Source organism: Anser cygnoides, chromosome 21 (assembly GCF_040182565.1).
Source record: "Anser cygnoides isolate HZ-2024a breed goose chromosome 21, Taihu_goose_T2T_genome, whole genome shotgun sequence".
Classification (NCBI taxonomy): domain Eukaryota; kingdom Metazoa; phylum Chordata; class Aves; order Anseriformes; family Anatidae; genus Anser; species Anser cygnoides.
In genome coordinates this window covers 6,080,431-6,094,233 of record NC_089893.1, presented here as the reverse complement: position 1 = coordinate 6,094,233, position 13,803 = coordinate 6,080,431, and the positions used below count along the sequence as shown (strand labels likewise).

Below are 13,803 nucleotides of genomic sequence, written 5' to 3'. Positions count from 1 at the left end.
GAGTGACTAGAAAATAACTACAGAGTTTCCATTGCTGACCATGGCAATAATGCTCAGAGTGATTTTTAGGTAAGGTTACATAAACCTCTCTCACTTCAGCTCTGTTCCTCCCAGTCCTTGTGAAGTAATGATAACCTTCTGATGTTATAATGTGAAGTCAAAAAAGGAGTAAATTGAAAACTTCTTGAGAGCTACCTCAGTTGGTAAAGAAGGGCCGTCCTTTAGTCCTGCACCTTCAGGTATCTTAAGTGCATCTTCTTAAGATGCCTTTTGGACAAATCTTTCAATCTCCTGCATACAGATATGACTATTGCCCTGTGTTGTTCTAGGCAGGGGAAAATGGTGTCTAAATTCTGCTCAAGATTCCCATAGTGGATAAAAAAAAAAAAAAAAAAAGGAAAAAAAAAAAAAAAAGTTTTTTTCAAGGGCGGTGTTAAAGGCAGGCTGTGCCCGGGGAGAGATGGTCCTGGTTGGTATCTGAAAAGACCCTCTCTGTGTATTTGGCAATGACAGAAGACATTTTAGAATAGGCAAGACAATAAAAAGAACAAAGCACTCATGAGTCATGCTGTTTGTCTGATAGATTTTTTTTTTTTTTAATTTATACTTCCATTGTACTAGCTACTTACATTAAGTTTCGGCTGCATAGCCTTTACAGTTCCTAGGTTCTAGCAGGTAAGTTTCATTATCGTTTTATCGCATTTTGCGCACAGCGCAAAGTTTGACAGTTATACAACTCCTAAAACAAAATCACGGTTCGTCCCCCCACCCCACCCTGAAGTTCACGGTGGTGCTACAGGCTGCGCCAGCCTTGGCCAACAGCCCTCTGCTTCCCGGGCTCCGGTGGTGAAATCCAAAAGGGAAGCACGCACCTGCGGGTGACTGCATGACCCGTTCCCTTTCCTTGCCGACATGAGGCCATCCTCGTTAATCTGCGATTACGACAGCATCTGGGGTTGCAGGATCCAGGGCCTCAGATGAGGAGAACACGCTCCAGGGTCTTTAGCAGCTTTACCCAGCCCTGGAGCATGTGATGAGAGATGAACTGCCGTGGGAATGATAACGTCCCAGAGGTGCCGCAGCCACACGATGCCAGTCCGGGGTGCTTAAGGATGTACGCTGCAACGGTTCTGCTGCTCCTCCCTCCACTCTGACCTCAGCAGGCCAAGAGCCAGGTTAGTGCTTCCGTATCTGCTCTGCTAAGTGCTATTACAAGGGAGGTGGGCTTGCGGAGATTGGAACTACACCCGTGTGGCACAGGCTCCACCTCTTTGCTGGATGAAGTTGCTGTTTCGTAACAGCTGCTCTCACAAATCCTAGTGCTGCTGGGGCAGTTTGAGCCGAGACTGTGACACGACCAAGTGGCTGTAGAACCTGAGCTGCACATTTGTTTTATTCCCTAACTATTCTTGGAGTTTCGGTTGGGGAAAGTGGCCATTTAACGTTAGCAATGGAATTGGCCTAAATGAGTGAGGTAACAGAAACGGCCAGAGAGGGTACCTCCCTGAGCCATGTGCAAATATAATTCCTTCTGCAGAAGGAAGTCCTTTTCCCTACTGAAAAAAAAAAAACACACACAAAAAAAAAACATTCACTTGAAGAGCGTTACGGACTGCATCAAGGAAAGGCAAGCAGGGACAGCACCAGGTCAGTCCATCTATGACAAAGGGAATGATTGTCTGGCAGCAAAGGGACATGGGGAGAGGGAAGAGCCATAGCAAGCACTGCAAAATGTGTGTGGGATAAGAGGCATGGCACACCACGTATCCATGCTAAGGGTTAAGCCCATGCTGTCTGGCTAGATCAAGGAATAATCTCAATCGGCAGTTGATCAAGATGTGAGGAGATTATTTGGCCAGTGTGCACATCTAGAAAAAGACAGGTATTATGGCACAAAGAGACTCGTGCTATGGAGACTGCAAAGCATAGAGCTCAGAGCATGCCAGGCAGAGGGAACAGGCCAGAAGGCCAGCATGGTCACATCTTAGAAACTACACTGACACAAACGTTTTGCGAGCCACTTACCTCGGATGCTTTGGTTTAAGAGACTCTGTTTTGAGTATTGTTTTTAAGCAAGCCCCTGCTGGATGTTTTAACTAGTGCTGAGACTGAAAAGACTGAGCCAGAGTCTACACAACTGCACTGTTTGGGTGGTCCTGTGTGGAGCCAGGAATTGGACTCAGTGATCCTTGTGGGTCCCTTCCAACTCACGATATTCTGTGATTCTCAATGGCAGCAAGCCTAGCAGAGATCCTGCTGCAATGAGCTCTTCAGAGTTGAACACATAATTTGGAAAAAACAGTTCTGGCAACACAATTCTGCCTTGAGAAACAGGACAGAGTGCCTCCCTTGAGTTAGGGCGTTGCTTCCCCTAGCCAGCAGTACTGCAGGCACCCAGTGCTGATGCCTTGTTTGTTTCACCTTTAGCATGCTGTGGAACCAGAAATTGCCACCTCTAACTTAGAAAGTGGTTTGCTTGTATCCTGATTGGGAAAAAGAAACACAGATAGAGTCCCGCCCTGGTTATATGCTGGAAAATGGCTAGTTCAGTACGTACCTCCCATGGAAGCAAGCATGGACATTCTGTGGAGAGGTGCTTTCAGGAGCAAGGTCGCATCACACTGATGGCAGAGTAGGACTCAATGTGTTTGCCACAAATGAAATTTTTTCTATTTCAGACAGAGCCTCTTCCCAGATCATTGCAATAGGCTAGAGACTCTGTATGAGCATTCACAGATGGGTCTTTCCTACACCCTAACTCACACTAACTTCATGCTGTGTTTCTGTAAATGAACCCCAGAGGAAGAAGGGGCCCAAAGTTTTTCCACTCCTAGTAGTAAGGAGAAAATCATCTAACTAGCTAGGAGTGATTCACTCCCCCAGAATTTCTGCCACTAACCTCTAGTTTGCAGCTCATTCTGTGTGCAAGTCTCTTTAGGGTTGGAGATTATCTCTACCACTCTGTCCTAGTGCTGGCCAGTGTGAAAGCCACAGGCTGCCCTCTCTGTCTCCTCCATTTAAGTGCATCTGCATCATTGAAAGATGATGGCAATACAGGTTTGAGAAGGCAGAGCTACCAGGAAAGGGAGAAGGATTAAAGTCATGTGAGAAAGAAACTGTATTCACCAAAGCCTGTATGTATGTACTCCCTTCTGGTTAGCATTTTTGACATGCAGAACTGAAACTGTGAAGCATGAAAGTGTGTCTTTAACTCTGCTTGGGCATATCGCATGCCTACAGCTCTGCATAGAAATCACTGCACAACACAGCCAAAAGTTCTTATCTCAAGTACCTGGACCACGTGTCTCCAATGCCTAGTTGAAAAACAAACTTTCCACCTTCTCATATAAAGGTAGGAAAAAGCATACATAAGTAGGCTACATGATTTAGTGCTCCTAGGGACAGGTAGGCTAAAGACCATCCCCCATCTATACCCAGGTGAGCTTCCAAAATGAGCAGGGGGCTGTCTGATGTGAAAGGAGCACAGCCCGGCACACCAGGCTTCCTGAGAGGGGTTATAGCAATGCAGGTGATGGTTTTGAGGTGTTTTAGTGCTGGTGCTTTAAAACCAGCAAAGCATCAGGCTTTGAAGCCTTGCCTCTTTCAGTACAGGGTTGTATTGTAATAAATATTTATTATATGGTTTAGGTTTCTTTTTATTAGATTTAAAGTAGACAAATGGGGGTCAGGAATGGGGTCCAGACAGGAATGGCAGTGTGTAAGCTGTGTGGAAATGTGTACTCTGTGTCAGCAGCATAATTGAGATATGTTATGGACATCAAAGTTACATGACTTTTTTTTTCTCCTCTCCCAAAGGACTTAGAGAAGTCAGAAAGGATATATGCAGAAGTTAGTAACAGTTAGTATAGATTATAGATTGTGGCTGAAGTGTGTCTTGGATTATCAGTTAGTTGTTGAACAACCAAAAAGCCTTAGTGTCCAATTCACTGACAGCTAAGCACCTATTCTTTCCATTGCAGACACCTCAATCTCTTCAAAGAGGAAATGAGCAGCCCCAGCAATGCCCCTGGTTTGTGCACGTTTCTGATTAAGCCACCTGAAATAACCTTTGTCTTTTGTAGATGTCACGCACAGACACTGCACTACATACGTTTGACATCTACTTAATGAATGCATGATTGTGTAGCGGTATCCAGGTCTCCAATTGACTTTGACCTCATCCCAGATGCCATAACCCAAACATCTCTTTCAAGGTAAGCATTAGGAGGCATATGTTTATTAGAACTGAACTGGTATCACGCTAGGATTAGCAAGTATATTCCTCTCCCACAGAAACAGGTGACATACACAAACAGGCAAGTCAGGGCTTTCTGTCTTCTCCCTCCTGCCAATCAATAGGTAGCCTCTTGGCACAAATTAGGCTTACTGTCTGTTGGCATGACTTTGCACGTATCATGTTTGGCTGGGGAAATGCTTATTTGAAAAATCTCTTGTATTTGCTAAGGTTCTGAAAATCAAAACCCAGCTACAGTCGCCAGACAGATTACCAGTGTCAGAAGGAACAGCTGGAGGAACTGGCAGGGAAATGTTTGCGAGGTGCTATAAAAGTACCATTCGTGTGGGATTTCTGTCATAGGTAAGCAAGTAAAGAAGCAACACCCTGTCAATGAAAGCCAAGCTGCAACCCGGCTGTGACTGCTTAGGTAAGGCAGAAGCTCCACCTCCTGCAACATCACTTAGGTTGCTCAGCCTTGCTCCTAGAAAGCATGTGCTAACTTCCCTAGGAAATGTAATCATTAATGAACTGGAACAAAATTGCCTGTGGCTGTAAAAGGAATTAATTAATCTGTTGATTGGAATTCAGCTGCAGTAGCAGGTGATTCCTATCGTAGTTCTCTAGAAGATGGCATCTAAATGAAAACATGCTGAGGTTTTGTGTGAGCCCTTGCTTTTGTGCCACTGTGGGTTTTGCCTTAAGGAAAAGGCCTTACTTTTCTCTTTCATTACTACTTTGGTAAGTGGCAATAAAGGATTGCTGCGCCAAGCCAGACTTGCCAGACTACCCACCTCCAAGCCAGACTTGCTGCCAAGTGACAAAAAAAGAATCCAACATAACTAGGATTCTGAGAAAAGGAAACCTAAGACCCCAAACAGCAGCGTTTCTCATTCTGAAGGGCGTGTTTGGTGACCACCACTCTTAAGTTCTTTATTGACACCCTTATGGTCTTTATTGAGGAATTTAATGCAACTGTGTGTGAGAACTGTCAAACATGTTAGACACAGTTTAGAGTAATGTGCAGGCAGAATGAATATTACTGCTTAATATTTTTATATCTGCCTGTGTGTAGCCTCACATTAATTTAACTGAGCATGTGCAATTCTGTCTCTAAGGCCAAGCCCAAGGAAGCCATATCAGTGGGAACATCCAGAACCCAGCGTGACCACCATTTGCAAAAATGCTGCAGAGGAAGAAGGACATACAGATAAGCAAAGGGATTTCTTGCCTCCATAACTAGCAAGAGAACACCAGATGGGTAAGAAGCCAGCTCTGACTACTGTTTTACCTTCTCAGACACATGAATTGTTCTGTCCCTTGCTGGATTATGTCTTTCTACAGACAGAAGTGCCAGCCAGGTTACAAAGACCCACATTCCAGGTTTCTCTCTCAAGATACAGCCTTTTCATTTTCTGGCAAGGAAAGGTGGCAAGCATAGGGCTTCCCTTCTCTTTTTTCCTTCTCTCTGGAATTTTTGAAAAAGGGGAAGATGGGCGGCAAGGCATTTTTCTGTGCTTAGCAACTGTGGGAGTAACAAATGGGAAAATGGGACTCTTAGCCAGTGGGGCAAGTCAACAGTGGGGACAAAGCTGGGGCCCTTTGGTCCCAAGATGAGAGCAGCAGAACACCCTTTCAGGTTACTAGCAGCTCAGATTCATCATACAGTAGCCATTTCAGCAGCCTCCCTGGAAAAAGCCAGGGAGCAATGCAGTAGTCAGCAGCATGAAATCAAACAGACAGACATAAATACAAGTTATTCTCTAGTTTCCAAGGCATGTTTTTTGCCAGTTGTACCTTTCACACCCTTAAATGTGCATTCAGTAACCTGCCTTCACCCGCACTCCTTCAACTGTGAGTCTTCATCCATGGGACATGTGTTTAGAATTTGGTCATGAAAAATCTTAGGCAGGCTGGGAGAAATCAGTGGGTTACTTCTACCAATGGTCCCTTTCCCCGGTTGGGCTGCAGGAGCTCGTAAGGGTTTTCCTTAGACTCGTTTTTTTTCCCCAGCTGTGTGGATCAGTGTTTCTGGTACAAAGATACATAAACTAGTTACTCACCCTTATGTCCCCTGCTCTTTCAGTGCCAGAGCAAGAGACAGTGGACGAGCTAGAACCGCACCATCATCTGCATATGGGGAATATGTGGCTGACTCCTTCCTGCCATTTAGAAGGTGGAAAAATCCTCGTGTTGAGCAACGATGGAGACTGAGGGTCTCACATATCACCTAATCTACCTAGCCAGGTAAGATGAGAAAGCATTTATTAATCACCCACTCAAGCACCCTGCATCCCACCCACTCACAGTGGCTTTTGGTACACTGCACATCACAGCCTCTCTGCCCTTCTTTCTCATTTGGCTGCTAAAGGGAATCTGGAATTATCTCCCAGAAGTAGTAAAAACACACAATGTCTTTAATGCACCTGACTTGCTTAGAGAGCAGATGCATTGCTGTGCAGCTTAGGAGACAGACCAGTCAGATGCCTTACAGTGTGGACATCCCCCAGTCTGTCCTGCGCCCTCTAACAGTCCCTTTTTAGTCCCTTTTTTCTCTTCTTTTTTGGTCCCTGTGACCCTTCCTAACCTCTACGGGACTGATGGAGGCCTTGCTGCTCTAGCTTGCAGTCAGGTAAGGATCCAAAGCGAAGGTGTCCTTTTGTTGTCATTGTTACAGGAAAGGAATTTTTTCTTTTCTACCTAATATTTTCCCACATGGATTAGAAGTAAAGGAGAGGTCTAAGAGGTATGAGCAAAGTGGTCTCTCAGACTAGGGGCAAGAGGTAAATTTGCTGAGCAGGATGGCAGGAGCGGTTCTGCTAAGTTCCCTTAGCTTTCCCGCTCCACACTGTGCTATTAGCACGCGGTTTGGCAGAAAGGAGGGCTCGCATAGAAATACTCATTTTGATTTTGTTTTTTAAGTTGGGGCACTCCCCCTGTTGTGAGAAGTCACACAGACAGCCCTTATCAGCACCGATGTAGATCTTCAGCACAGGGATGGCTTAATGGCAGGGGCCCAAGCACACAAAAAGCAGAGAACCACAGAAAACATAAAGGGGACACTGTCAAAACAGATGGAAGTGTGCTTTCTGCAGTGTGGCTCTCCTCCATCCGAGCACCATGTGGGCAGATCCTCCCCCTTCCCACCATCTCCTTGGCAATTAATGCAGTATCAATAGCAGGAGGAGGCAAACTAGGTGTTTGGAGAAAGCTTTTCAGGCTTATTTACATTCTGTGCTTTGCTCTCCGAACCAGGCTGGCCAGCACAACAGCAAATTGCATTTCTGCTCCAAAAGACATAAAGATGATTGCCAGTGAGACCTGCTCTCCACAAACCTAGAGCAATTCCTCTGGAGGCCTCCTCTCCAAACGCAGAGCAGTTTTGTGAGGGATTGATGGTGATTGCCAAAACCTCTCTGTCCTGAAGCCAGCAAGGTAAGAAAGTTGACAGTGTTCCCTTTATACGTGTAGATACACAGAGTCAGTCAGGGACCTTCATGCGCAGGGAGGGGAGGGGCATTCGCTCTGATGCTTCCCTTTGAAACAACAAAAACAAAACAGACAGACAGACGAACAGACAGCCAGGAGTATTACAGAAGAGTGGTGCAAAAGCCCAGGGTAGCACACTCAGGTGCATCCCTAAGCGCACCTCAGTGCCAGGAGAGCACAGCCCTCCCACACGCACACACACGCACACCCCACACTACCACCGAGACGCTCCATTTCAACCAGTGTTTGGAGGTCAGTCCTTCCTCGCGATACGTAGGCTTTTTTTTCTCTTAAAATCTGTATATAATATATATATTTATATTCTGTATATATATATATTTATATATATATTTATATATCCTATTTACACATATTGCACACCGTCCTCTGGCCTCCTGCATTCCTGCCTGTTAGTGGAAACGTTTCCGTTTCTCTTCTGGATCTGACCCGAAGTCCCGGGACCCGATGCCATTCTGGAGATTTATTAGTGAATCCTTCATCTGCAAGACAAGAAACGTCTCCAATGTGCTGCTACCCTGAAGGTGACAGAGCTTCGGGATTTCCTTCCCCCTCAGTGCCTCCAGGTGCCTCCTTCATCCATGGAAAGTACTGATACCATAATACCTGCTTTTGGGGACTGGGAAGTACCAGTGGGGACTGAGAAGATGGGAGCCAGTGAGACAACAAGGGGCGAGCAGAATGAGGTACAGGGTGAGTGACTCTCAACTTAGGGGACAGCAGCTTGTTTCTTTTATGAAGTGTTTCAAGCTGCCCAGCGTACAACTGGCTCTTCAGGCAATGGGTACTAAAACTGCTGGCTCTGTGCTGTGAAGGGCCCCTGGAGAGTGTGTCCCCTTCATCCGTGTAAGCTACATATGAACCCAGGGTTAAGGGGAAAAATTTTGTATTCCAAATGGATTGCCACGGTCTTACAGAGCCTAGATACAAGATGTGTTGTCTAATAAAAAGGTTTTGGCCCTCCAGAATTCTCTCCTTGACTTGCCTGGACCCCCCTGCGAGGTGAGAGAGAATCCATGGTATCCTGCGAATGGCCCTTGGGATCTGCTGCCCACCCCAGTGTCAGGAGACGGAGCTAAAGGGAGATGGGAGCGGAGGAGATGCACCTGACAGGCTGCAGCGGATCCAGGTAATGACTGTGAGCAGGTGGCTGTGAGGCTGGGAGGACACGGTGACCCTCCACGCACAGCACCAACGGGCCGTGTGGTCTCACCTGGTCTAGAAGCATCACGGAGGATTTGATGATCTCGCGCCATTTTTGTAGCTCTGAGTCATGATACTTCTGCTGAGATTCTAGTAACTGGGCCCATTCTGTCTGAGATTGGGGTAACCTGTCAGGCAGAACATGAGCAAGAGTGAATCTGGGGAAACCATGGTCAGGGGGGAGCAAAGTGGGCTGGCAGGGGAGGGGGGGCTGCAGCTTGCATCAATCTCTGTGTAATCCTTCCACCCTAAAGGGGCAGCATTTAGATGCACTTACTATTTTCCTAAATTGGATAACAATATTAGCCTGCCTTAATTGTGGTAATTAACAGCAAAGATGTGCCTTTTGCAGAAGTGCTCTAGTGCGGCTGGAGCTGAACGCCCACGTGCCAGAGGGGGCAGAAGGCAGCGCGCTGTCACTGCTGGGGAGGTGAGAACAGTGAAAGGTGGCACCAGGGCCCCTGACAGGGACTGCAGTGTGCGCTGCCGGACAGGTACTAGCCTTGTGCAGTTTGTTTGTTTGGATTTTTTTTCATTTCCCTAGACATGCCGTGTTGGCCATCATCTTAATACCACGCTTTCTTCATTCTGAGTAACAGCAGCACCAGTTCTCTCTGTAGCGGCAGCCAAGTGTAAGTACCAGCCCCCTCCCCTCAGGCCTAATTAATCCTCCACAACAGGGCTGGAGGCTGCTGAGTGGAGGCAGCTCAGCGCAGGCGCAAGCTGTCAGGCCACTGACAGGAGGATCCCCAGGCCTGGCTGCCCAGAGCTGCTGCTCAGGGCCAGAGGAAGGACATCGGTGCGCCTGGCGCGTAGGTGGAGCTTGGCTGGGACGAGGCGAGGATAAAGCTCCGTGGAGCAAAGCGATGCAAGGAGTGGAGTCGAGGCAGAGAGCACAGGACTTGGCGATGGCAGGAAGGCGCTGCAGAGGCACCCCTCTCCCCTAAGAGGTAGGGTTGTTTTTGTCTGCCCCCAGCTTATAAGACAGCTAGCTCTCTCTCTACTGCTTTTTCTTGGGCCTTGCTAGTTTCTAAGACAGCTAAATCTTTGTCTTCTGCTTTCATCTCTTGGGCTTTCCTTATCTCTAAGAGAGAGGGATCTTCGCTGCTTTGTCTTCTGCTTACCTCCTGGGCTCTGCTATTTCCTAAGATAGCTGGATCCCTCCTCTTTTAGCTACTGCCTGCTGTATACACCTCCTAAGCTCTGCAGACTGTAGTGGAGACTTTCAAGTCTCCTACCCTGGAGGCTAAGCAGAGCAGCTTAAGATGTTCCCCAAACTTCTCCCTGCAGCGAGAGCTCCCTCAAGCTCCTTCTTTCTCCTAGCACTGTACGTTAACAGCCTCATTGGTTCCCCTCTTAGCTTGGCAAATGGGCAGAATGGGGGCACCTCTGCCGTGCCTTCCTGCCACGTGCCGTGCTAACTGCCTCACCTCCACTCCTTGCGTCGCTTTGCTTTGCTCCACGGAGCTTTATCCTCTCCTTGTCTCAGCCAAGCTCTGCCTACACACCAGGCGCACTGCGGTCACCTGCCTGTGGCCCTGCGTGGCAGCTCTGGGCAGCCAGGCCTGGGGATCCTCCTGTCCAGGGCTTGAGGGCTTGCATCTGCCCTGCCCAGCCAGCTCCTGACCTGGAGATTAAACAAGGACATGTTAAGTGTGACAACCAAAAAGCATTACAAGTAAAAAATGGACCCACTCCCAATGGTCAGTAACCCTAGACTATAATAAATAACTCTGCTACTAATAAATGTTGCTTTCTGTGTCTAAGCGGAGAAGCCACATACTTAGATTCAGAGTGGGTTGGGGCAGTGAGTAGTCCCCCAAACTAAGTGTACCACTCCTGTATCTCATTAGCACCCAAAGATAATGTCTTCAGAGCCTCGAACTGAATGCTTCTGAGCACACCCCACCTTGGACCCAGCAGGTGGATTTGGTCTAATCCACAGCAACTGCAGTTACAACACAATGAAGTTAACTGTGCAGGGGGGAAATAGGGCTACCCACCCCTATAATTACAGTACATGCACATTACAAACAGCATATAATTCAGTCCTATACTGAATACCGTAGTCAGTAGCGGTCCAAATAAATACCAAGACTGCCATAGGGAGATAAAGCAGGAAAAATCACTGACTGGATCTGTGGGAAAGTTGCACAGCTATTACTGGTAACATAGCAAGCCTTCCCTAACAAGAAGTGGAAAGCCCATAACATAAGACAAGTAACACGCAAACTCTTTTGCTAACTATGTTTAAAGTCAAGATGGAGTCAGCAGAAGAGGGAATCACTGCAACTACACAAAAGGATGTCCAGAAAGGGGACATAAGACTAAAACATCGTAGCAAAGGGGATCATGATGTTCCTAACTTCAACTGCTGCCCGCAGAGGAGAAGCTGGTCAGGCAGGACACCTAGCGTTTATGTACAGAAAAAGCATTCACCTAAACTTGCCAGAAGGAATTCAAAATGCCAAATTACTGGTCATTATTAAACAGCTCTGGGCCATCAGGTCACCACTGTAAAATGCCATCTACCAAAAAGTGCTCTGGAGGGCACCCTGGGAAATGCTGACTGGCAGGTCCACTTCACCTCTAGACAGGATGGGGGAGTCTATATAACAAAAAACGATCCCAACATATACCTGTCAGCGTGCTTTCTGCAAAAGGAAATGGGAAATACTGCCTACAGCCTTGAGCTCTCCTCACCTCAAATAGCACGCACCCAGCGGACAGTGTAATGAAACAAGATGTTCAAAAAGCCTTGGGCAAGGCGCCACACTATCAGTTATTAGAGAAACTAAGTCAATCTGCAATGACTTTTCACTGCTTACCATCTAGTACACCTCCAGGGAATGCTTAGGTCGTTATGGAGCACTCTGTCCTCCTAGTGCGCTCTCTTTTCCTCCTATGTTGTAACAACTTGCTGATAGCTAGACCCACACCTTTCAAAATCTTTCAACAATTAATTGTGTCACAAGTCCAAATTCTTATCTGGGTACAAAGAGGTTCTTTCTAAACACTGCTTTGAGTGTTTAGAGTTGAGCCATCAGAGAAGGGGAGGTGACAACCTTGGCCCAAGATTACAAAACATTTCTTTGTACAGCCTGTGTCCTCAGATAAGTGGGACCCTGCGAAGAAGTAGAGGTTGCCTTAACTTGCTCTCTTCTGCTGTAATTGTTCAGCACTTTGGATAAGGAAATACTGGGCGGCCCCATATCTTCAGCTATCTACCCACTTCATCTGTTACACACAACAGGGAAACAATCTACCAGACAGCTCTGAGCTGTGGCGTCCTTGGAAAGCCTCTAACATCTGTAGGAAACATGCAAGAAGAGGCAAAGACAAAGCTGGTGTGACAGTACCTCTCCTGGAGCCGCAAGCCCTGCCATGCTGTGAGCGTCTGGGTAGTGTACTCCAACATCCAGAGTTTGTAGAACAGCATCATATTGAGAATGACCAGCAACACCAGACTGCAAATAAAGAAAAAAAACAGTTTACTGTGAGCACTGCTGCCCCACTGCCTGCCTGTCACACCTGGGGAAACATCCAGAGCTTTAACGAGGTTTCTGGGGCCCAGGTCCACGCTGAATGTGAGTGGGAATTTAATTTGTGTAAGGGCCAAGTGATCAGAACCCAAAACTTCACCATGTGGGAGAGATGTGTGAGCAAGGACAGACAGACAGGGATGACGGATGAGACAGGCTGGCTGAGTGGATGTGCTGAATGCAGAGAAAGGGGGGGGAAATGGGAGAGTAAAGAGGTTTAAAAAAAAAAAAAAAGACAGTACCTGAAACAGATCCTAATGGGAGCAGGGAAGAGAAAAGACGGAGTAGCTGCAGGTTAGAAACAGACTGACAGAGAACGGGAGAAACTGGGCTGAGCAGAGAAGGTTTATAGACAGTACAGAAGATAAATGGCAGGGAAGAGGGAAGAAAGGAATAGGGAGAAAAGACGCCGGAGGGAAGGAAATAACTGGGCTTGCAATTAACGGTGAAATTCACCCAGGAAAAGATGAGCTGTGTGTGGCTCCTGTGGACACGTACAAAGCGCTCATTGCAGGGCACTAGCACGGAGATGCACGTTGCACACATCCCGCCCTACCCCCTCCCACCTTATGCCAAGGTGGGAACACCACCGCAGGCTGGGCAGCCACTGAGTTCACCAGATACTGCCACGCTCCTCTCTTCCCTCCTCCACCGCCACGCACGCATTCCCACTCTCTTTCCCAGCGCGAGTGGTGGCTCAGGGAATGGGCTCAAAAATAACATGCTCGTGCCTGTCTCTGACTAGTGCGGCTATTCTGCTGGAAGAATGGCCTCTCTATAGCCCAGCTCAGGCAGGGGGATAGCAACCGGCCAGAAAAGTGTTCTGAAAACATTACAGAGAGCTCCTTCAGCACTCTAAGCTAAGCTAGTAGCCTGTAAGGAGAGAGCATCATAAAGCGTTTGTGCCTTGCTACCCACCTGTCTAGCCACAGAAGAGAGCACCAGGCTGTCTACCCAAAGCATCTGTCACTTGGCCTGTCACATTTCTCCAGCTGCTCTGGGTCATTGCTGTAAGCCTCTGCAGTCGTCGTCCCCGTTGGGAAAAGGAGACGCAGAAAGGTGCTCAATTTGAGATGGTAACTAACCTCAGTCTACCGCTCTCAGCTTCTTCACACCTCACTAAAAAGTGAGTGGAGCTTAAGAAAAGAATGAGCACATGTCCGCATTTGCTATACAAGATTGACCCAGCATGCCCAGCTACTCACTCTGAGCACACATCCAGCAAGTCCAGGTCCACAGCTAGCAACTGGGAAAGGTGGTGGACACAAACTAAAGCATAGTTCTTGCTGCAGAACTATTGAAACCATGCCAGTCTCT

At 47.4% G+C, this 13,803-nt stretch overlaps 1 protein-coding gene and 1 long non-coding RNA gene across 31 annotated transcripts in view; one reads left to right on the top strand and one right to left on the bottom strand.

Moving 5' to 3' along the window:
* Window positions 1-383: 383 nt before the first annotated feature.
* The window catches only part of GRAMD1B (GRAM domain containing 1B), a 135,153-nt gene continuing 121,733 nt past the window's right edge, over window positions 384-13,803 (bottom strand). For 22 of the 23 annotated variants that reach the window (XM_066981325.1, XM_066981315.1, XM_066981323.1 and 19 more), the window contains 3 exons: window positions 12,304-12,411; window positions 8,955-9,072; window positions 384-8,223 (listed from right to left, as the gene is read on the bottom strand). In XM_066981325.1, the coding sequence (XP_066837426.1) occupies window positions 8,134-8,223; window positions 8,955-9,072; window positions 12,304-12,411 (316 nt within the window). In that variant the 3' untranslated portion in view covers window positions 384-8,133. Of the gene's footprint in view, window positions 8,224-8,954; window positions 9,073-10,444; window positions 10,572-12,303; window positions 12,412-13,803 lie in introns of those variants that run through there. The other variant, XM_066981320.1, reaches the window with a different exon arrangement.
* Window positions 4,078-12,770, top strand: LOC106040594 (uncharacterized). 8 transcript variants are annotated; one of them, XR_010826220.1, is made up of 8 exons: window positions 4,078-4,214; window positions 4,466-4,597; window positions 5,353-5,495; window positions 6,321-6,481; window positions 7,490-7,669; window positions 8,138-8,870; window positions 9,297-9,576; window positions 9,698-9,888. It is a non-coding gene; the product is annotated as an uncharacterized lncRNA (long non-coding RNA). The 8 variants fall into 8 exon arrangements; XR_010826213.1 differs by lacking the exons at window positions 4,078-4,214; window positions 4,466-4,597 and adding an exon at window positions 12,198-12,770 and having other exon boundaries at window positions 5,356-5,495; window positions 9,698-9,894; XR_010826214.1 differs by lacking the exons at window positions 4,078-4,214; window positions 4,466-4,597 and adding an exon at window positions 10,434-10,570 and having other exon boundaries at window positions 5,356-5,495; window positions 9,698-9,894.